At 44.1% G+C, this 24,829-nt stretch overlaps 1 protein-coding gene and 1 long non-coding RNA gene across 2 annotated transcripts in view; both read right to left on the bottom strand.

Annotated features, from left to right (window-relative positions):
* LOC127593737 (proton myo-inositol cotransporter-like) overlaps positions 1 to 22,485 on the bottom strand; it is a 39,797-nt gene extending 17,312 nt beyond the window's left edge. Inside the window, exons 1-4 of the mRNA XM_052055360.1 lie at positions 21,802 to 22,485; positions 16,463 to 16,622; positions 15,038 to 15,246; positions 4 to 112 (exon numbers count right to left, since the gene is read on the bottom strand). Coding sequence (XP_051911320.1) covers positions 4 to 112; positions 15,038 to 15,246; positions 16,463 to 16,622; positions 21,802 to 22,375 — 1,052 coding nt within the window. The 5' untranslated portion in view covers positions 22,376 to 22,485. The remainder of the gene's footprint in view (positions 1 to 3; positions 113 to 15,037; positions 15,247 to 16,462; positions 16,623 to 21,801) is intronic.
* LOC127593771 (uncharacterized) lies at positions 477 to 4,303 on the bottom strand. Its single transcript, XR_007960498.1, has 2 exons — positions 2,335 to 4,303; positions 477 to 1,868 (listed from the first exon to the last, which is right to left on the bottom strand). It is a non-coding gene; the product is annotated as an uncharacterized LOC127593771 (long non-coding RNA).
* Positions 22,486 to 24,829: the final 2,344 nt, after the last annotated feature.

Below are 24,829 nucleotides of genomic sequence, written 5' to 3' on the forward strand. Positions count from 1 at the left end.
CACATGACTGTGTTGATTCCGGAGAGCTGTTGGAACATCTGGAGGCCGCAGCCCACCAGAAGTGCTCGCCGCGTTGGGGGGTAAGTCAGAATGCGCCAGATCACCGGGCCATCTGGAGACGTCAAAACAACACAAATTCAATTCAGCGAAAAGGAAACAAAGTGGGACTTATTGTCCATTTTTTTTTCAAATACTTAAATTACCATGGTAGATGGTTTACACGAGTGAATACGGGTGTAATGAAAAACAATTTGCAATGCAAAATGATGCGAGTGCATCGAATCGAACCAAATTGTTCGACTATAAAATCAACCGTCCTTGAATCATAAACACTCCCCATGTATTAAATCATCTTTTATTGGAGAGATGCACCCCCTTCCCCAAAAAAAAAAATAGATATAGATACATCTCCGCACGGTGGATTAATGGTTAGGACATCCGCTTCACAGTGTAGAGGTGCAGCGCTCGATACCAGATTTTTTTGAAAGGACAGGGCTTTTTTATTTTTATTTTTTTATAGTGCTTTGTGTTTTGTGTCCTGATTGGCGAAAGGACTTGTTGACAAATGTCAACAGTCTCCTTGCCTTGTCTCTGTACTGCTTGCCAAATTTACGTTTGAAAAAAAAAAAAAAAAGTACAGTAGAATATTATTTGATATTTGTCACTGATGCTGTCATGGTACACTCGCCTAAAATGCGTGTGGGGCAGCGTAGGATCGGTTCTCAATGAACGTGGGTGTGTATGGTTATTCGTCGCTGTATGTGCCCTGTGACTAACCGGCCACCAGTTCAAGGGGGCGAATCGCCTTTCACCTAAGTCAGCTGGAACAGGCTCCAGCAATATGATATTCAGATACTGTATATAGATATGGTCTGTAATTCTAAAGCTGCACGGCAAGAAATAAACCAAAAATTCCAATTAAAGCAATTCCCAGTACATTGAGCCCAGTGAATAATTGGTGAGCACTGTTCAAAGATGATAATACACAAACGATCGTATGTTTGCCTCACTGAGCTATCCGCGGCGCTGATTGCTCTCCACCCGAGCCGCTTTTCGTCTTTTTTTTTTTTTTGTCCGGCTGCACTTTTATCCAAAGCTTGCATTGGCCTTGCCGCCTCTCAGCTTGTTCTCCAGCCAGCATGCCGACAAGCAGTCCCCCCCCCCCCCCCCCCCTCCCCCCGAGTCTTAATAGGACGGGAAAGCGATTGGGCAAGCATGGCGGATAGACGAAGGCGAGGCGTGGAGAATAAAGTTGCACGAACCCAATACGGACTCAGGAGGGCTGCGCATGTGAAGCCATATATCTGCACGGCAATGGTGTCAAAAAGAGAGCAGCTGCGTGTAGGAGGAGCCTCTTGGGAGCAGACTCCTTTGGAAAGGAAAAGCCCCGGACTCACTCAATGACATTTACACACTTATCTGTGTCTTTGGGAATCATCGTCTTTGATTGCTTTTGGTTGAGAAATGCTGAAAGCAGCTTAATAGGCATTCAGACGGCGGGAGAAATGAGAAGCACTTTTCTCGGATGAAACCTATGGCCTCGTATAAAACGCTCGCTTTCACGCGTGCAAATTGATTTAGCATCTGTTAACTCACACTTAAAAGTGTACGCGCATAGTGATTTTTGTCATGATCCTGTTCTTGTGTGCCTCCAGAGGGAGGCTTTTCCTCCAGCGTGCACACCTGCTGCCAATGTGTTCTTCCAGTCATCCTTGTATTCAAGCCTTGTTTGCTGTTCGTGCTCAAGTGTTCTTTTGGAGACCTCTCAATCTCGTCATTCTCGTTTTTGCGCTCGAGTTTCTCGCTTATAAGTATTGATATCATTCTGTCTTTTGAGCTCACGCTTATTTTGTTTCGCTGAAATTGGACTCTTGTCATTTCGTTTATATTCTCGGATTGACTATTATCTTGCCTTCACAAGCGCTTTTTTTGTTTTTTTTCTGGCTCTTTGTGACCAGCGATTTTTGTTTCTACTTTGTCGGTGCACCTTTGTTCATAGATAAATATTTTTAATTATGTATTTCGTTTGTGGGTTCTAATCGCCATTCAGTTCGTCCACGAATTATCAGTTTGGTTCCTCCCACCGTGTTGAACTGTCCTCTCAACTCAACATAACCAATCTTGCTGCAACTGAGCCCTGAATAAAGGGGAAGTGAATTATGAACAGTTCCAAATACCAGTTAGCATTAGCACAAAACCTTATCTGAGGGGGGGGGGGGGGGGGATGCCAGAAAAAGCCCACTAGAACATCAGAGCTGTATTTATGAGAGGCACCTTGGTGGCTGCCATTTAGTTTGGCTTAGTTATACTTTTGCCAACACATTACTTGTTTACCTTTACTTCCCCTATGGAAAAGCTTATTTTAGGGCATACGTCAAATTAATTTGTTCAGTTAGTGTGTTCATAATCTTTATCATTTCTAAACTGCTTGGATTGTTTTTTTTTAATAAACCAAACCAAATAAAATAAAGACTATCATTCATTTCAAACAAATTTTCCCAGGTGCAAACGACAAAATTCCTTACCGTCACTGCTGTGATGTTTTTAAAGTTTCTCTATAATTGATGTTTGCTCCAGCTGGTAATTTCACCACAAATCTAATAAATGCCTTGAATTTTTTTTTCCTAACATAGACTGGCACATTAAATTCATAAATCAGTATGATTGCCCAATGGTCGTAGAAATATAACCAGAAAATGGTGTAAATATTTCCCATGAGCCTGTTATTGTATTTTTTTTTGGGTGTGTGAAAATTTCTTAATTTTTTTTATTAAGGCCGCACCACAATTTGAAGAAGTGCTCTGCCCGGCAGACGGCTGAAAAAGAGGAAGCGATGCTTTCACAGGGGCCGGACCATTTCCTTTGGCGGTAACCTGGTGGAGTATGATCGCTTGATTTCCAGCGAAGCCCGACCGTTATCGGATTAGCCGCGGGGGAAATCAAGATTTATGCGCCTGGGTTCAACTATCCGGACAGGGCCATCTCATGAAGGAGAGCTTCATCTACACCCTTTATTGATCAAACACCCATGCTACTTTTTTTTAACCCCTAACAATGATGTAAACGAGCATGAGAGAGACATTAGAAACGCGCATAGACTGAAGTTGATGCACAAAGAGAGAGACACACATGTGGCTTCATTTCCTCACTGGAGCACCACCCTGCTGTAATTCAATCTGATGAGATATTGAAAGCGACTGGATGGCGGTGGTGGAAGGCGGGGGCGTGACCCAGCAAAGCCACATGCGTCGTGATTTAGTCTCACAGCGGTGAAATAATTGCCTGATGTCGAAACGCTCTCAAACTTGCATTTTTTACAATAATGCTTTTATGCATCTCCCCTCCGATACCTCAAATTACGAGACAGGTCGGCTTGTAATTTCCACAAAAGTGCACATGACGGGGGCTGTGGAAACGGCCAAGCTAGCTTGATTTTGCTTACCGCAGTTTCTATCATAACTTCGTAACTGCCAATAACTTGACTCGACTTTCTCATTTGAATAACAGGACTGAGAGTGACAGGAGTGAGTTTGAAGCATAGAAATCAGCAAACACAGGAAACGTGGCGACATTGAATTTATGCTAACAGCATGTTGACACCAAGCACGTTGAAGTGAATGTGCAAGATATTGACAGAAAATAAATTATGTCCACCCAAAATTTAGATGACAGGATTGACCTGAGATACGGGAGTGAGTTTTTAGCATCGAATTATCAAATACAGGAAAGATAGTTACATACAGTAGCATTTATGCTAATAGCATGTTGACACTGAGCACATTACAGTTAAATGGCCAAGCTAGCTTTACATTGCTTGCCACTGTTTCTATCACAATTAGTAACTGCCCATAACCTGACTCGACTTTCTCACTTGAATAACAGAACTGAGAGTGACAGGAGTGAATTTTGAAGCATAGAAATCAGCAAACGCAGGGAACGTGGCTACATTGAATTTATGCTAACAGCATGTTTACCAAGCACGATAAAGTGAATCTACAAGATATTTGGAGAAAATTAATAAATTACGACCCCCCCCCAAATTTAGATAGGATTGATCTGCGATACAGGAGTGATTTGTTAGCATCGAATTATCAGATGCAGGAAATAGAGCCACATACAGTAGGATTTATGCTAATAGCATGTTGACAGCGAGCATATTCCAGCAAATCAACCTCCAAAGAATATCGAACATATACAGTGTCTACTTACGAAAGTAATTGGTGCTGGAAGCAATTTCTGAAACTACAAAATTTTAACCTAAATAAAAGTAGAGACACGTTTTCCATGTAAATGCCCTAACCCGTTCCAAACCAACCCCAAATTCAGACATAAATGTTTTCTATAGCATCAAAATATGTAACAAATACACGTTACAGATTAGATTATTGCACAATAAACGAGAGTTGTGCAAAATGTAAAAAACCAAAAAACAAAACAATGAATCGAGTAAAGAATAAAAATGGTCATTTTACTTTTAATTGTCTGGTGTTTTGTAAATAACTGATCCAAGATGTTTGCTTTTGTCTGCTTTTAACAATCCTTCCAAAATGTCCAAGACAAACATCAGCATCGTGAGCAATCGCCGGACTGGTGAACACTTTTTCTGGGTGATTCACATTTACGTAAAAGAATGCCTCATGGCCCAAGGGACGATTGACGAGAACGTGGCATAGACACAGATCTATCAATTTATCTATCTACACACTCAGGCACATACAGTAGATGTCCCTCTTAGCCAATGGGATGCCAGGAAAATGCTAATGCCAATGGCAAAGCAGCTATAAGTATGTTGCGTTCAGGAAACTTGGCGCGGCGACTTGCAGCCTATACAGTATTTTTGCCTTTCGTATCTTGAAATTTAGTTCGTAACAAGGCCATGTTTCGTAACTTAAAAATTTCATATGAAAAGATGTTCGTAAGTAGAGGTACCACTGTGTATTTAAAAATCAAATAATGGCAAAATATAATTTGGATTTAAGCCCCCCCTAGTCATAGTTAAAAAATTATCACACGCATAGAAAATAAATTACTTTTGGCTTTCTCATGGCCTGCAGAGAGAACACATGACCAAAGTGAAATTAATCTAAAACTGTACATTCACCACAAGGACCCCCCCCAAACCTCCCCGCCCTCCTCCAATTATCCTTGGTCATTGCCTTCCAGCTTTCAGGAAACACCCCTCACCCAAACCAATTAAAGAACCTGTTGAGAATAATTAGTCTTGTCGGATGCTTCCATTTGCCGCATGCTAATGTAGCCTAAAGCTGAAAGAAGGCAGGTTCCCAAGAGCATGAGGGATGGCTGATTTTCATATTTAGAATGTTTGAGTGTGGTACGTTGGTAGCTGACACATACCGATGTGCAATCACGGCACAGGAGGACCTTGAGCATCTGCCAGAAATCAAAGGAGGAAGCCTTAGCAGACAACCTGTCTCTCTCTTCAATTATTCCTCCCAATCTCCTCCAATGATTGTCTCAGAGCAGGATCACCTCCCCTCATACTTGGCCATATTCAGGAGCGGAGGGCTCAAGACTCAAGATGAATAGAAACTAGGAAGTAATTCCTGCTATTTAATTGGTTAAAAAAATGTGCGCAATTGTAAATAGTCGGGGTACTGTATGAGGCTTGCCATATACAGTAACCATCCACTATGCAATACTACTTTTAAAAAAATCATAGGTGTGGGTAAAAATTCATTATTCCAGTCCGCAATTACAATTTCACATTCATGGCATCCATAAATCTTCTCATTAGAAGGCGTGTAAAGCGAGCTGGCTCAATATTCCTCCATCCATGAATGTCACCACGACAGCCCAATAGGGAGGAATCATGACAGATCTGGCTTGTTCAATTATTCATGAGCTGCTTTGAGAACAGAGGAGGGAAGAGTCAAGTCTTGACTTTCTAGGCTGGCTTACTGACTGAGATGTTCAGGCTGGAAAAAGTGATCATGTCCCCGATGAATAACGTAACGAGGAAAAGGGTAGTCATTTTTGAGCGGTTGCAGAAATAATATTTGTGGAGTACCTGTGCATGACTCCTGAGGCACGCCACACATAGAATGACCATTCAGCCTAACCCTTAACTTAATGGTGAATTGTCAAGTACAGCAGAAAACAAAATCCATGAGCCTAACCCTAAACTCAACCCACTTACACCTTTGACCAATTTTTCACGATTGACCAACAAAGCACATGAAGTAATTTGTGACTGTCAGTTTTATTCATGAATTTTGGGTCGCTTATGGCAGTCTCAATTCTGCATTATACAGTATCAAATAGAATGAAAGTGACTCACCTAAAGAAGAATGTAATAGACCTTTGTCCCTAACTAATTAACTAACTAGTTAATTGGGGTTTTTGTAGTAAAATATAGTTTCCAGCATCTGCAATCTTTGTTGCGCGACAACGTTTTGCTGTACAACAGAGAAATTTAAAACATGATTGAGCGCCTGACTCGCGTTGCAAATTCTTGCGGGAGTATATTGAGAACCTTAAAACTTGAAACGTAACAAAATGCTGAATTATTTTTCCAGTTCCGTAATTAGTGAGTCACTCCTGAAAATATGTTTTGATGAAAAGCAAGTTTTTTGTTTTTTTTTTTTACGGTCTTGTTGCATCAACGGTATTTGTAAATAAGACTGCGAGAAAGATCACCAGACCCTGGCTAAAAAAATCTCTAAAGCCTGATGTGAAATCGCGAGCCAGCCTGTCCGAGGACCTATTTTAACTCTTTCATGCCCCCTGGCACCTCATAACATGGGAAGCTGTCCACTGGTGTAACCGCTGTCCCTGAAAGGGTTAAAAGCAACATGATTGGGCAACATCACCTTTTCAAAGAGCGTTGCTGGCTAGTGGAAGGATCTTAATTTTCATTTTTTTTAAATTTGAAAGCCCCAGGATGACCTTCGTGGTGGCTTGAATGAGATCTGGATCGATGCCTTAGTCATGCCTTCCATTGTCTTTGCCTCTCTGGAGGATGAAGAGAAGTCACACTGTCATGTCCCTCTCCTTGATATTTATTCTTACAGAAATACTAGACGAAGCCGGTAAGGACACAGGGAGTAGCGATCTTAACTGATGATTTTGCACTTTTCTCTTTGCTTGTCTCCAGAGGGCTTGAGGAGGAGATCCTGCGTCACTGCTTGCAGGCAGGTGTGAACACAGACGTGCACCTGCTAGAATTGAATGCACACAGATTATTGGCGATTTGCGCAGGGGCGGGGGTGAATCTTGGAGCTACTTTTCATGCAATTGGCCTTTTTTTTCAACTCTGCTAAAACAATCACACGCTACTCAACGAGTCGTGAGCGCATCGATTTTGTACGACAATACAATAATGAACGCTGAGCACCCAGAAGTGCTTGCTAATATGTATATAAAAGATCAATGCTGTTTTTCAACGACAATGAATAGGCAATTTATGCTGGGTAGCGCTGCACAAAAGATTCATCCGGAGCATTCAAATTTGGATCAGCGTGCCTGCACATATAGGCCAATTAGTCGAGTGAAGATGGAGATGATTCCGTCCTCGTCCTCTTCCTCAGTTCCGAGTTCCGAGTTATGCTGTCTCCTCTAATTTCCCAGTTGAGACCCCTTGTTTTCTCATCCTCTACCCCAATGGTCCCCAACTCCCGGGATGCAGAGCAATATTTGGTACCGGACCGCACAGAAAGACTAAATAACTTGCATTACTTCCGTTTTATTCATTTTGGAATCTGAAATGTTATTTATTTTGAAAAACTACCGGATTCTCTGTTAAATCTGTCTACAATATGTCACTCTTGACGTGGCGCTTTTTTGGTCATGTGATAGGTTACCACGATAATTAAACCCGAGAGCTAGCAAAATGAGTTAAAAAAAACCCAAACGTCTTTGGAAAGTTCCTTAGGGAAGGGGAAAAAGCCCAGCCAGGAGACAGAAGAGGAGCCTACGACTTCCAAGAAAAAGAAGGCTACATTTAATAAGACAGTTAGTTAGTCAGTTAGTTCCACCCGCTCCTATTTGGAACATTGGGTGACGAGTCTCCTCCATTTGTTCCGGTCACTGGCGGGTCTTCTTGGTCCATGCCAGACACCCATCTCACTGAGGTCTTCTTTGGCAGTCTGTCTCCACGTCTTCTTGGTGGTCATAGTGATGGCTTTCGATGACCAGATGGATGACCAGGCGTTGGAACACTCCCGCAGCTTTACCAAGTCTACTGTTGACGTCTTTCTCCACACCACCTGTACTTGAGATGTTACTCCCAAGAGATGTGAAGCTGTCAATGTACTCTGTCATGTTGGTGTAGAGTGAGTGGTTGAAGGTGTTGGTGTTGTCCGATGGCCATGGCCTTGGTCCTTTCCTGCCTAACTCGTAAACCGACCTTAACTCCGTGCTCATACAGATTGTTGGTCAACTCCTGGTGTACGGGCTGGGTGTGACTTAACAGGGCCAAATCATCTGCAAATTCCAGGTCAACTAGTCTGCTGCCTCCCTACTTGATACCAACTTTTGCCCTTGTGATAGACTTCCTCATCACAACGTCAATTATGATGATGAAGAGTAGGGGTGACAGAATGCAACCCTATCTTACACCAGTGACAATGTCAAAATGTCTTCCATCCTCCAGCTCCGGAGCCTCCTCTTTTGTTCTCTTTTTATCTTGGTCACTCTCCTTTCATCAATCAACTTCCAGGTGTTGTCTGTTATCCATCTCTCTTTGTTGGTACCCCTCTTTCTGCCTGTAGTAACTGCTTCTGCAGTTTCAGCAATGGCACAAGAGAACATACTCCACTGCTCCTCAATGTTTGCAAGGTGTTGTGATACCTTGAGCTTCCTACTCAACTCCTCACAGAAGCTTTCTGAGATGTTGTTATTCTTTAGCTTGTCCACAGCGTAAGGTCTCTTGGGCTGCACCTTTTTCACCTTCTTCAGCTTCAGCTTGATTCTACTCACCACAAGGAAGTGGTCTTAACACACATCTGCACCTCTGTGGGAGCGAACGTGGAGCAATGACGATCGCCACCTTGTGTTGATGCAGATGTAGTCCAGTTCGTTCCGGGTCCCGCCACCAGGTGAAACCCAGGTTACTTTGTGGATCCGGTTGTGCTCAAAAAAGGTGTTGCCAATGCTGAGGCCATTGTTACTGGTTAGCATCAACAGTCTCTCCCCGTTGTCGTTCGTGGAGCTCGCAGACCCACGTGGTCCAACTGTGGCATTCAGGCCCCTTCTGTCATTATCCAGTTTTGCGTTTAACTCTCCAATTAGCATTTTGATGTCATGACTGCGGATCTCCTCAAGCACGGTCTGGAGCTGGTTGTACAAGGTGTCTTTATCATCCTCTGAGGCAGCTTCGGTTGGGGCATAGACTTGTAAGATGGTTACTTTGGCATATCTGGTGTAGAGCCTTGCTGTAATAATCCGTTCATTCACCGACTTCCATCCAATCAATGCTTTTGCTGCACTGCTGGAGAGAATGATGCCGACTCCATGGGAATGATGGTCTTGCTTCCCAGAGTACAGAAAGTTGCTCCATCAACAATGACAACGCCCTTGCTCCGTCCACCTCATTTCACTAATGCCTAAGATGTCCAGGCGATAGTCCCTCATATTCTTCAGCACCTGGTCCATGCGACCAGACTGGAACATTGTGCGCACATTCCAGGTGCCTACTCTGGTGTTGGTTTTAGTTCCAAAGATCGGAGTCATCAGGGGTCGGGCTTCCTGCTAGATTTCACCTGGCCCCGTCATAGATACATCCAAGGATGTGCCGTCTCTTCTTTGCCGTGGTTTACCGGAATGGCTTCCTCTCGTCGTTTCTGTAACAGGTTTTTGTTTTACAGGGTGAGGTTGTTAACCTCATGCCCAACCCCCCAACCTGGAGGACCAGTTGGATGCAGTTTAACGTCGTACCCAGGACGATAAGACAGTATCCAGAGTCCTACTTTAGATACGGATTTATCTCAAGAGGAAATTCCCATGCACCAAGCCCACTCTGCGTAACATGCGGCAATGGTGAGTCGTATTTTTCATGCGCTTTGTATTTGCGTTCAAGTTCTATTTAAAATAAATCAAGTCAGTTTGCGTCCGTCTATTTTGTTATCCCCGAAGTGAAGAGGCAACCATGATCTCATTGTGACTTCTTGTATGGATTTAAACAGGCTCAGGCCCCCCACGGTGGGGTTTCATAAAAATGCTCAAACAGCGTGAATTATTAATCGTCACCGAGAGAAATAGAAGCTGCAGCGGACAGAGGGAAAACTCAGTTATTGTATAAGCATGTGGTAGTGTGTATGAAGCGGGGCATTCAGAATCACGAAACATTTGTCAAACACACTTCTCGATACCTGCTAACAGAAATAAATCTGACATGACTGATATCCGTTTAGACTCCAAGACCAACAACAGGAGCTCTCCTCGACCCAAATCGATCCCCTCGCCTACATTTCAATGCCTCACATTCAAAATCCTGCAAGCAATGTTTACCATTGACAATATTCCAAGTTGAAGCCATCAATGTAACACAAACTATGATCTCTAAACAGTTTAACATAATTTCCAATGACGTTACACATCAAATAAAAAGTCTACAGAATCTTACAAAAAAATGACTCACTTGTAACTTCCACTAACAACCCAGGCTAAACTCCCCGGCAAACAAAGATCTTAGACCAGTTGGGATGCATCACTTGAACCACACTTCCTTAATGCCAATTACGACTTTACGATTAGCCACAGGGCTTTGGCGGCATGTTGTGGTATCTTGGCATTACAGGAGGAAATGAAAAATATGCAGCTACTCAAATCATTGCTTTGATGCCATTTGTATGTTGAAGTGAAAGAAGAACTTCATTAAGTCAAGCCATAGCCCAATCTAATCGACAAAAGTGCCATTTTGAGGCATCTATAAATCGTTTTAAACCTATTTGTGTGGCCTATTTTTGCCAAAACATGACACACACGCACACATACACATGGGCCTATAAAAGGCTAATAGAAAAGTAGTAATTGGTACTGTTGTACAAGGTATGAAGTGGTGACAAATGCCAATGTACTTGCGGCAATTGTTTTTTTCAAACACCAAATCATCTGTAAGCCATTTTTTTTGTGTAATGTTGAATTTCTACTGAAGCATTTTGGGAACATACAGTATATTTTTGGTTTAAACTTTTATTACAGGAAATGACAACCACTGTTACTCGCAAATGTGTTTTGATTGACTTGATTTTCATGTTCTGTCTTGGTTTCTTGTGTATCATCTTGTCTTTCGGTTTTCATTTCCTGGTCTCATCAGCCCCGTTCCTTGTGTCAGCCAATCAGCTTCAGCTTCAAGCTAGTTTTTGTAGTAATTTTTTTTTTTTTAATTACGTCTGCTCTCTTGCATTTGGTTCCACTTTTACCTCTCCATCCACCACGAAAACCCACATTTCTCTGTCAAAGGGTTTCCTGACACATTCATGTAACCTTTATTGCCGAACTACACAACAAATAAAAGGACACAGTGTTCCCATTGATCAATGTCCAGACATGCCTTTTTTTTTAAAGCTATACAGTCTATTTTCTTGGGAGTACATGTGAGTCAACACGGCGTTCCAATTGCAACAAATAGGCCCTGTCTCAGAAATCAATGAGTTCAATACAGTGAACAATCAAGTTTCACACGAAGAATGACAATATAATAACTACTGAGAAGGCTCCCCCAGCCTCCTCCGCGAACCTTTCAGTCATTCTCAATGACAATCCACCCACTTTGTTAAAGAAAATCAAGTGGCCACTCAGACCTTTTTTTTTCTTCCCTCATTGCATCCTTCGGAAAGCAAAACAAAAAATGTCACCTAAATACACATCACATCCGCTTTGGATTCAAGATTCATGTCCTGTCTGAATCACTATTGGCAGGTCTGCCATTCCTGTGTGTGTGTGCGTGTGTGTGTGTGTGTGTGTGTGTGTGTGTGTGTGTGTGTGTGTGTGTGTGTGTGTGTGTGTGTTGGAGGAAGTGGATCAAAAGGTGATATGCACTTTAATCGTTTGAGGTGAGCGGGAGAGAAAAGGAATGGAGGGGAAAGGGATGTTGCCATGGTAACGGGCATGTCATCAGTGGGGCATGGTGAAAACTTATGCTCGCATGCACTTTACTTTTAGTAGGTGGCCAATCACATTGGAGGATTTTAGGCTGAGTGTCTCGGGGTCAAAGGTTAATTTCGGGCTTTTGTGATGTGAAATGTTCTCTTCCTAGTCAAGATATTTTAAACAACGGTGTGGCACAAGCAGCGTTCGTTTTTCAATACGCTAAGAGCTAGTACGCAAGTGTTAAGATCACACAATATTTTACTTGAATGTCAAATTAGTTTCGAGGTTAGATTCAGGGCATTGTAGACTTTAGTTATGTCAAGAAGTATTTTAAAGGGCCCTAAAGCACATTGAGGGAACTATTTAAAAAAAAAGGAAATTAAAGCAGCAAATTAGAGTCCCAAAATAGTTCGACGCTGGAATCAATGTACTTTGCAGTGTAATTGCTTTGCTTTAATGACGCCAAGGTATTTGGCGGGCAGCCGCAAGCACACACTAAACAAAAACAATACAAAGGGACGCTAAGTCCTTACCAGTCTTTTTTTTCATCACAATAATGCAAATCACAGGCAGGGCTAAATGTATCACAAACAAACAACTCGGCAACCGTCAATATCCTATTTACACAGGAATCGTTCCGACACAGTTAAACGGTAGGACTCCACTTGATAATACTGATGGAAACTGCAGGAGATGCCGAAATGGGGAAAAAAAGAACCAGCTGAGTACACAATGAGCCTGCCACTGTGTGTGTGTGTGTGTGTGTGTGTGTGTGTGTGTGTGTGTGTGTGTGTGTGTGTGTGTGTGTGTGTGTGTGTGTGTGTGTGTGTGTGTGTGTGTGTGTGTGTGTGTGTGTGTGTGTGTGTGTGTGTGTGTGTGTGTGTGTGTGTAATGAAGGTTCCTCTTCACTGCAGGCCACGCGGCCCCAAGAGGATGTTTGGATGGCACTTCTGGCAGACACATGGTGTTCTCAGTTGTCAAGGTTGATAAGATATGGGATGAAAGTGATTCCCTTGCCTCTCTTCGGTGACTGGTCACAGCACCAGGGGCGATATACATGTCCGTGTGCGTCTGCATGTGTGTCTGTGTATGCCAAGTAAAAAAATACAGCCGGATTACTGATCACTCTTCATTATTGTCAAGGCAGTCGGCACACAATCATATGAGATATACTCAATGACTTAGAATCCACTGTCGTAACCTCACTCTGGGACTCATCAGACCCACATTTTGGAGATGTTAGCTGGCGCGTAAATAAGCCCAAAAATCAGATGTCAACAAAGTCCCACTCGCCCTGATAATCACAAAAGCCAAGTAGCTAGCAACAACCACAAAAGGGTGTGAAACGTGGTGCCTTTTATGTTGTTTATTTTCTCTGGATGTGTTTCACAACCCCCTTCATACGGAAACTAAAATATTGTACACGTTTAGTGTTTGTAAGCCGACTTTATTGCCTTTCCTGAGACGTGAATAATTTTCCTTGGCAGAGTCGGCTGTCAGTGAGAGGGAACAGCAGAAAACACTTGGCAGGAATATGTGTTGTATGCATACGTAACGTAGAACATTTTCACTTGGAGGCACACCGACCTCAAGTGGAACTGTTTTATCATGAACATGTCAAAATCTTGTACACAAAGTACTACAGAACAAATACTTAGCTCTATAAGTCATGACCAAAATTAGCCCTTTCATTCACCCTCTAACCTGATAACATGATAAGCCGTTCACTGTATTAACCACTGTCCCTGAAAGGGTTCAAACTTAACTCAACTGTATTTATAAAGCACTTTAAAACAACCACCACTGTATACAATGTGCTGTACATGGAGAAAATATCATTTATACAACACTAAACAATAAATGAATAACAAAGACAGTAGAAAGCACAAAAACAGTAAAACTACCGGTAAGTTATGCTGGGTCAAAAGCCAAATAATACAAATGAGTTTTGAGACGAGTTTTAAAGATGGGCAGCGAGGGGGCTTCCCAAATGTTCAGTGGGAGGTCATTCCAAAGAGAGCGAACAGCAATGGAAACGGCTTGAGCCCCTCTTAACCTCCACTTAGTTCTTGGTATTTCTAATTGTGCCTGGTCTGTAGACCTGAGCCAGCAGTGTAGGGGTGGAGGAGCTCAGAGAGGCCATTTAAAGACTTGAAAACAAATAATATGATTTTAAAAAGAACTCTAAAATGTATAGGGAGCCAATAAAAGGATGCCAGAGTAGAGTTATGTGCGCCCTCTTGCGAGTACCAGTCAAAAGGCGAGCAGCAGCATTCTGGACCAGCTGGAGACGCCTCATGGAGGATTGGTGACTCCGAAGCAAAGTGCATTGCAGTAATCCAGCTGGGATGTGACGAAGGCATGAATTACAGTTTCAAAGTGCTCATGAGTAAGGAGAGGTTTTACTTTAGCCAGCTGCCTAAGATGAAAGAAGCTGGATTTAACAAAGGCACCAATTTGCCAGCCCAATTTAAAATCACTGTCCAGTTTAAGACCCAAATATGAGACTGTTGACTTAAGATAAGGAGCCTGGCCCAAGTCTACAGGATGGAATGTAGAAGGGCCACTGGGACAAAACACAGTCACTTCTGTCTTATTTTTCTTATTGAAATTCAAGACATTTTGTGCCATCCACGTCTTGGTTTCCTCCATGCAGGATAAAAGTGGCCTCATGAGAAGGTGTCTTTTTTTCTCAGTGGGACATAGATCTGACAGTCATCTGCATAGCAGCGGAAGGAAAAAACATGTTTCCTTAAGATGAAACCCAATGAGAGCAGACACAGTGAGAACAGCAAAGGCCCCAGAATTGCGCCCTGTGGAACACCACATGACAATGGGGCAGTACAAGAAAGTTAAATACAACTAAATTGTACTCAGGTAGTGATTCTCTCGTGACACTAAAGGAAGCCCGTGTGTACCACACTTCCACTATATTTGAAAAAAACACAACAGAATTATACTTGCGACCCCCCGCTCTCATGCACACCTCCTCCACCGTCCTTCTCCTCCTCCTCGATGCTGTTCTTGATGCTGTCATACTCCTCGTCGATGTTCTGATTTCCTCGTATCTGGCTGAGAACGCGTCGGGCCTTCTGGGTTTGTCCGCGCTGGATCAGCCAGCGAGGGCTCTCAGGCAGGAAGAGGAAGCCCACAAACTGGAGAACGGCGGGTAGCACTGAAAGGCCCAGCATGTACCTGGCAGGCGGAAACAATATGTTCATAACCATTTTCCTGTAATTCCATGGTTTTGACAGGAAGCTTTTTAACTGAGGTCCGGCTATTCCTTGCAAGCAACGGGTGGCTTATTAAAATTAAACCCCTGGGGGAAGAAATGTCAAGCCTTAATTTAGACCTCTCTGCTGGAAATTGCCTTCACGTTTACTGCGATTTAATGCACATCACATACAGAATAATGTAAACTACTCCTAAAATGTGAGCAGTAATACGTGATTAGAACCTGCGCAGGTAAACATCGTAGGTATCAATAGGTAGCTACAACATGCTCCTTTTTGAGTTGCGTGCCTTGGACAATGCTAAGCTAATGTTTATTCTTTATTCCCTTTAATAGGACAGTTGCCCTCTGCCACGTAGGCATGTGAGCCTGCTCTAGTCGACCATATAATACTCGTGGCCCATTCTGGAACTAATAGACTTTGACAACTTTGAGTGGACCTGACACTATTTTCTGTCTCTTAACCCTTTCAGGGACAATGGTTACTACAGTCGACAGCTTAAAATGTTATCAGGTTACAGTGTGCATGAAGGGGTTAAATACGAAGTCAGTTGGGTTTTGATCTGATGGATGTTGACACATTGCATGTCAAATCCAAACTACAGAACAGAACAGGCTTACCAATGCCCGAGCACGCAAAGCTAATTCATTGAATGATCATCATGAGAGAACATTGCTGTTGAAATCTCTGTGTCCACTTGAAGGCACCATCAGCGTTCAACATGTTCTGACAAAAAGACTGCTTGGAAATCCCAAAATTACTGCAGAGTGAAGTATAATAGGAGAGATGAGGAGAGCAAAGACTAATTGAAAGGGGCTGGCGACCGTGAAAATGAAAGTAGCAGACACGGTGCGCTGACAGGAGTGCCTAAATTTCAACACAAAAAGGCTTTTCTTCTGCTGCTCAGGCAAAGGCATCAAGGAGAGCTACACCTTTCATGCTCCTGCAGGAATCACGGCAACTGATTATTCAGGGGTGACTCTAATCGGCAAACATCAGGGCTGATGTGGCAAGTCACTGCAAATGTTCATGGTTGGCTCGTAGATATGTTGACATTTAAGTTTGAGCCCGAGTGAGATCTTCCGGCATTTGATATAATGAAGGAATCATATCATCTGTCATATGTGAAAGGTGTTAGGGACCCCAGTTTGAGACGAGGTGTTCTGTGCTGTTCTGACCTCCATCCGTCACGCTGCACATAGCTGAAGGCGCCGTCCACCAAGCTGGCGATAAACTGCCCGCCGGTGATGAAGAGGGTGTTCACCGTCACCAGCTGACCGCGGAGGTGCGGCGGCGACGCCTCGGCGATGTAGACGGGCACCGTCATCGAGGCGATACCTGCCGAAGGGAGAAATAGTTCGTGAGGGTTAACAAGCACACATCTGAACGTGTAGAGACTTTGTTTACAGCCGAGCAAAAAGAAACGCACACATTCTTTTTGAACTTTTCGTGACAGAGAAACCTTTCAATATAATAGTGCACGGAAGGCCATGCTGCTCTGTAAAGGTTAAAGCGGTCTGTAAGGCAGAGTAAGATGAGCTCAGACTAAACCCTACTCTGTTTGTCCATCCTAAGGCCACGACTCAAACAAGAGTGTGGACACAAGACCACCATGTTCTCTAGCTTGTTCTTGATCAGTTCTATTAATAGCCTGCTTGCTATGCACCACCCCACCACCCTCCCCGCCATCAAATTCATCACAATCATCATCCCCAACCCTTCCCCTTCTTCCTCCCAACAACACTCTGCCCCGATGGCCTTCGTGGCTACCTGTTGCTATGGCAACCCCGTCTCAGGAAATGAGGCAGGCCACCTCCAGTCGGGCACCGCATGGCGGCAGCTTTTGGGGACGACAAATCCAATAACAGGGCGAAAGGGAGAGAGGGAGAGCAGGAGGAGGATTTAACTTGTTTCCCTCCACAGGGGCTCACCAGAAGAGTTGTAATCTTTGAGTCGTCAAAAAACCCCAAAAAACATGAAGATTCTAAGACAGCTGTGAGCCGATAACCCTGATTCAAACAAGAGCTCTTAGTCAGACTGAACAGTCCAAGTCGCCAGTGTCCAATCGAACAATTGGCTGAGCTGTTTTATCTGAAAACACTCCTTGTGTGAAGACTGAAAAACGATTCAAGAACAGGCAGGAACCGATGACGGTCCAGGCCTGGAAGAGCAAATCAATTGTGGTGTGTTTAGAGGCAAAAAGATTTGGATTGTGTAAGGAGGAGGATTTAACTGCTTGTTGTGTTTTATTTCCCTCCACGGGGGACCTGCCAGAAGAGTTGTAATCCTCGCATCGTTAAAAACAAACAAAAAACATGTAGATTGTAAGACAGATGCGTGGTTGGCTGGCCGATAAACCCTTTTCAGACAAGTGGTCTGAGTCTGACTTCATAGTCCAAGTCGTCAATGCCCAATCGAACAATTGGCTGGGCTGCTTTATCTGAAAATCATTGTGTGAAGACTGAAAAATGATTCAAGACCAAGCAGGAACTGATAATGGTCAAGGCCTGGAGGAGCAAAGCAATTATGGTGCACTTAGAGGCAAAAATATTTGTATTGTGTCATGATCCAAATATTTATGGTAGGTGTAAAATTTAGTCCAGACGTACCTCATGCACTGGCTGGTGGTTTTGCACATCAAAAACTGACCCATTTGTGTTTGTGGTGCAATGTTTGCATGCACAAGATACATTATGCAGCAATGCCTCCATCTGTATTCTCCTCATTAAACCAATTTCCTGTCTTCTCTGCCACTTTCGCCTCCCTCGTCGCCCTTGTTTCTTCCGAACCGAGCCATTTGGATTTCACTCGGGCGACGGCCAGCCGATACGAGCGAGGCGTTCGGGCGAGACGGTGACGAATGATCGTGTCCGTTTCACTTCTTTTCAGAGGTGAAAACATGGATTCAGCCAATACCACTGCCGCCGGCAGAAAGGTCAAAAGTCACTTGACATTTTCAGCTGTGGTAAACAAGAGAGAGTGAGGCTGTCTCTTGATGGAACAACACTACTCAAAGTGTTTTCTGCTTTGGTTCGTATCAAATGTTCAGTGGAGAAATGTTCTACTCATCTTCCTCTAGAAAAACACCACCACAAGCATGCATTGCTGGTGTTCACATTGTTGTTAACGCGCACAAAAGTCATTGTCGTCTCAAACACCCCTGTCAGGGCTCCAGGCGCACACACTTGATCAGAGGCAAATGCTTCACTCAGCCCTCCATCAGTGACAGCGAGGATGAAGCAAGCTAATTATGATTCCAAGACAAGGCAGGGGAAAAAGCTGAGTGAAAACTCTCCCGGAGAAGGAAGTTGTCAAATGGAGGGATAAAAAAACACACCGGGCGGTGATTTAATCTGGCGCAGAGAAATAGAATCGTACGTCCAGTCATAATCATATCTGTTTTGTCTCAAATTGAGTTGCAATGAGTCAGGGATGAAACTGTGCGGATCAGAGGCTGGACATCGATAATCACTACAAGAAGAAGACTGACACAATGTTCAATTTCTGCATAAAATGAAACAAAGTCACAATATATCGAGAACTCCATTTAAGCTCATAAGTACAGCACTCATATTAGTCATCCTGAGGAGAAAGAATATATGCCTGTTAGTACTTTGGTGTTGTCTGTCTACATGCTACTCCTTTGCTTAATAATAACAACAATAATAATACATTGTATTTATCGGCGCCTTTCAAGACACCCAAGGACACTTTAGAATAACAAAAAAACACAAAACAATATGGGTTGAGCAGCGGCAGCCAAATGCGCCAGTGTTCGCTCAACCCGGAAGTCAGAAAGAAACCACAAGGGAGGGAGAGGGGGAGAAAAAAAACACGCTTGAACTATCGTCATTTTAAGGATAATTTGAGTTAGGCAAAAAACTCCTGCACAAGCATATGACAGGGTTAAAGCTCTGCAACATCCATGGTTAACTTTAGCGTTCAGCTAGTAAACAGAAAGGCGAAGCTGTGCGGTTGTTTTCAATGCACATTGTTTTAGGTTTAGTTTGACAGTCAATTCAACTGGGAGTGGCATTAAAATACGTGAAGGCCCTTTTTTGATGACTTGGCCACTATTTGCCAAACTTTAAGTGCATTCAGTTGAGTTCACCTACCTCCTTCTTATGTCCCCGTGGCAACCGGTTTTGTCGCTTTCTGCTAGTTTATTAAGCCACAATCTCACTTTTTGTGCTCCTTTTAATTGAAATATAGGAATTGATTCTTACAAAGTATCATTATTGGTGCTTGAAATGGATAACTGGCCAGGAGATGACTAACCAGAGGCCTTAGACTGGATGAGGAGAAGCAATACAGACAACCACGAGTGTGACATTTCCTGGTTGGATTAACAGTTTCCCTGACCTTTTCGGGGCTAGTTTGTGTCCAAAAATGCAATGTATCCGTTTTGGAATGTAAATGTGAGAATGCAATTGACAGTTCTGGGCCCGTAATAATAGCACGTGATGAAAAAAAAAGTTTCCTTAATAGCATCTTTGGCGGCTAATTGCCGTTTCCGGAATGTTTTGCATGGGGGACGAGCTCGACGGCGAGGGGCGGAACATGTGAAATTAACAAGCCAAATGACCAAATGAAGGACTTGGTGATAAGGTTTCCTTTTGCCCCCCCCCCCCCACACCGCCCACCGCCATCTACAAACAAACAGCTTGATTGTGTAAACGTGTTGTATTCATCCTCATTTCAGAACTACTCATTTGCAAAAGGCAAGTTGATTCATTAGAATTTGTAGCTTGTTTTTTTTCCCCCCCCTGTAAAAATGAAAGTGAGCAATCTGCTCATCATTTCCTACTTCGGGGACATGTGTCGAATTGTGATCAAAAAGCAAATGGCGCCGAAGAAATTTGGCAGAGGAGAAAGTGGAAGGAGAGGTGAGCTGCAATATCTGACATCAAATGGAGGCAATCAACACTAAAAGCGTTCAGCGAGTTGTCTAACAGCCAGAAGTGTGCGGCTCGGTGGGCACAAGGCCCAAGCTGTGTAATTAGCAACTATGGTAATTGCAAATACTAAGGCTGGGAGAGGAGGAGTTGCAAAACGCTTGACTTCCCCGTGCTGTATTTTTAACCCTGATTCATTTACAGGCGTGATCAACAGATTTGTATGGTTCACACCTTGATGTGAGCAAAATTCGATTTTTAAAACAGAAACTGCTGATAAGGTGAAGAAAAAAAATCTCGTTAACCCATTTGGGATAGCGGTTAAGTGAACCAATCTCTTTTTTCGTCAATGGATGCTACAGCTTCTTGTTGACTTTGAAACTTAGCTTGTAGCCGACGTGTGCACATTTTGAGCTTGACGTCTCTGATCCACTGGTTAAAGGCACTTTGATTCTCTCCTCTTTCATCTCAAACTGCTTCAAACAACAAAGCGTGTGACGGAAAAGTGGTTAGGACTGCGCGACTGTCCGTGTTTCATGTTATGTGTTGTTTATTATTTTACTTTATGTTAACTGTTTTGTAAAGCGCTTTGTTACAGCTGCCGCTGTTGTGTAAGCGCTATATAAATCAGCATGTATTGTATTGTATTGTATTGTATTACTGCAGTGGACAGTTTATCATGTTATCAGGTAACAGGGTGCATGAAAGGGTTAAACTAGTTTAGAATTATATAACCTGTTGTTTGATTATGTGACATTTTTTTCTTGCATTTAAAAAATAATTCTGTGTGCCCTGCGATTGGCTGGCAACCGATTCAGGGCGTCCCCCGCCTACTGCCCGAAAACAGCTGGGATAGGCTCCAGCACCCCCCGCGACCCTCGTGAGGATCAAGCGGCTCGGAAGATGAATGAATGAATGAATGAATAAAAAATAATTCATTAAAAAAATGCTGGGAGAATTATTTTTTTCGATTGACGTGACGTTTTTCATTTGCATTTGTATGCAAACTTGCGCCCCCTTGTGGATGTACCTAGAAAGCGAAGGCAGTGGAACGAGCAAACGATTCAGGTTTGACTACAGCTGTCATCCTGGCGACTGTAGTTTCTTGTTATTTTATTGTGTGTGTGTAAGGGGGGGGGGGGTAGGAGCCCGGGGGTGGGGGGGTGGGGGGGGCGTAAGTTCAAACCATCGATAACTTCTCAATATGTTTATTAGCCTCTTGTAATCTCTCTTATAAGAGCCTCTTGCCAATATGGTTGATCGATAGTTTTACATTTAATTTGGGTTCAAAAATAGGAAAAAAGAATGTCAATCGTAACTTTATACCTGAGCCTCTCGCTCAACTCGAGACATTATAAGAATTTGGGGGGGCTAATGTGGCAAAGGGTTCCCTAATGGATGCTATTCAAAACTAGGACCACCACTGCTCACACACATTACACTGCTGTGATTCCGATGCCCCTGAAATTTGCATATTTGCATGTGCACATGGCAATAAACATGTGGCTCGTTAATGTAATTCGCCAACTTTTTTTTTTTTGTAACTTGCAGAACACATCACGAGTCATCACTCAGACGACACACAGACCGCAGTTCGGGTTGCAAACTGCAGCTTTCCTCACCGAGCCCCACTCCGACGACAAGCCTCCCCGCCAGGAGCACCTCCTTCCCGGGCGCGGTGCTCAGCACGATACCACCGACGGTGAAGAAGAAGCTGGCCAACAGGATGCACACCCGACGCCCGAATAGCCTGTTCAGGAAGGCGCCCAGGAGGGCGGAGACGGCGGCCGCGGCCACAGTACTTGAGATGAGCACCTCCTGCCACAATGCGCTCAGCTCCATCTGCCTCTTGAACAGCAGCATGGCCCCGGAGATCACTCCGGTGTCGTAGCCGAACAGGAACCCCCCTAGGGCGGAGAAGGCGGACAGAACGTAGACGAAGCCCGGCGTGACATCTTGCATGAACTGCTTGCGCGCAGCCCGCTCCAGGTCCCCGGTGGAGGAGGAGGACACAGCCGCCGGTGCGCCGGCGGTGGAGGCGTTGGACGCGGCCACCTGCAGGCTGCTGACGCTGGCGTTGGACGGAGCCTTGATGAGACTCCGCTCTCCTCCGTCGCTCCCCTTCCTCCAGCGCTCGCCCATCAGGTTGCTCATACTCCGCAGGTTGTAGTCATGGTCCGCCTGCTTTCGCGACATAGGGGATGCGTTAACTCCAAACACTTGACTAATAGACGCTTCTCTCCACTTTCGAGTGTAAACTGAGCGGACGGAGCTGCAGCAAAGTTGCGCGCATCTCCTCCTTGTGGTCCTGATGGAGAGATTTGCGGCAGGGGAGGGGGTGAGACAAGAGGAGTGGAGCGTTTTCGTCACGGTGACGCAAGGATGTCGTTTTTAACGAGTGATGCAAAAGGGGGGGGGGGGGGGGGTTAGAGGAGGCAGAGCGTGCCTGACTGCAAGTCGAATGCCAAAATAGAAACAGCACGTGGGGTGAAACTCTAAAAATAATCTCATTTAGTAGTCACCCGACTAATAAATAAAACAAATAAAACAGCAAAGTTCGTGGCCTTCTAAAACGGATTTTAAGTCAATATACAGTATAAGAAAACAAAAGGAGTTGCGTATCCCATTGCGACATTGATTTGAATTGAATTATGTGAGGACGCTGCCCCCTGCATGACGTACGTTGTAAAACGTCACTAGATTTCACAATACAGTGTATTTTATATTGGTTCAGAGCAAAGTAGGATTGTATTGCGAATTTTGTTGTAATGTCATTATTTTACTTTCAATCTCACAGTGACACATCGGAGCAAGACTTTTATTGTGAATTCACCATTCTTTCCTGTTATGATTAGATGGATCTTCAGACAGGCCTTCAGGAGGTTGACAAGGTGAAGACTGTCAGGTGTGTGGGTGAGACGGGTGCAATGATTGGGGAGACACCCAGTGCACAATTAATTAAGGGAAAAGCAACCAAAAACTGAATAGAGGGAGTCGCTCCTCTATTCTGAGGACAGACACAATGGATTCTAACAACTCTGGCTTTCCTGTGTCGGGTTTCTATGTCGTCTCTGTGCCTGCGTGGGTTTTCTCCGGGTACTCCGGTTTCCTCCCACATTCAAAAAACATGGATGACACACTGATTAAACACTCTAAAATTCTCTAAATTGTCCCTAGGTGTGATTGTGAGTGTGAATGGTTGTCAGGTTATGTGTGCCCTGCGATTGGCTGGCAACCAGTTCAACGTGTACCCTGCCGACTGTCACGTTGCAAGGTGGTGGTGGACCCCAAAAAGCAGGCAGCAGGGAGGAGCAGGGTGTATTTGACGAATTGTATTTAAAACAAAGAAAACTAAATCCTAAGCAAACAAAGTGCTAACAACCAAAACTAATGCAGAGAGTAGCAAAACTAAACCATGACTGTGGCAAAAAAACTAACAGGAACAGAACCATGAGAGAAACATACATGACAGCAGCAAACAAACAAACCTGACAGTAGCAAGAGCAAACACCACCAAACAAAACATGACAGCAGCAAGAGCAACAATGATCGACACCGAGTGTTTGGGCTGGGAGTCCTTTTAAATCCCTAATTACCGATGACCAACAGGTGTGTAGCTGCCGGGGGAGACCTACAGTGCCACCTGTTGGTCCCTAAACATGAATCATGACCCCGCCTACCTGAAGACAGCTGGAATAGGCTCCAGCGCGCCCTTGTGTGGATAAGCGGATTTGAAGATGGATTTATACCATGAGCTGATTGGCTGCGCACATCGCAGCCTCACTCAGCATTTTCTCTTGTCAGACATACTGTGTCTTCGTGTTGTGTTCGCGCTAACTTTTTGGTGATCAGTTAAGCTTGCACTTCAACCCAAAGCAACACATCCCAGCTCGTGTGGGAAAGTGAAAGACCTCTCGTGGGGATTGCACCATCAACAGGGGCACATTGCTTCAACGGCGGCGGCAGCAAGTTGGTTCGCAGCTTTGAAAGTTCAGCTGGGGTTTTTTAAGACGCATCACAAGGAAGCAGTGACACCACAGGTGAAGGCTGAAGTGACAGCTGAAGGAAGAAGAAAAAGCTTTATTTGTCTCACAATGGAGACATTTGCAATTTACAACAGCAAAAATCATGACATAGAGAAAGAAAAACAAAACGAAAAAGTATATATACGAATAAACGGACGTTAAGACCCGAAAGACCCGAAAGCTCCTAACCATGCATGGAGGGTTCCATCCCAAATCCAGCACCCTGAGACTGTATGCAAGCCGAAAGGAAGGAGGCCGGGGACTAGTGAGTGTGAGAGCCACTGTCCAGGATGAAACATCCAAGCTCCATGAATACATCAAGGAGAAGGCTCCAACGGATGACGTACTCAGAGAATGTCTCAGACAATGGGGAACAGAAGATGAGGTGCTGGAAGAGGGACCATCATGGGAGAACAAGCCCCTACACGGGATGTACCACCGGACCATAACTGAAGTGGCTGATCTCAAGAAGTCCTATCAGTGGCTAGAGAGGGCTGGCCTGAAGGACAGCACAGAGGCACTCATCCTGGCTGCTCAGGAGCAGGCCTTGAGCACCAGAGCAATCGAGGCCCAGATATACCACACCAGACAAGACCCAAGGTGTAGGTTGTGCAAAGAGGCACCT

Source organism: Hippocampus zosterae, chromosome 21 (genome assembly GCF_025434085.1).
Source record: "Hippocampus zosterae strain Florida chromosome 21, ASM2543408v3, whole genome shotgun sequence".
NCBI lineage: Eukaryota > Metazoa > Chordata > Actinopteri > Syngnathiformes > Syngnathidae > Hippocampus > Hippocampus zosterae.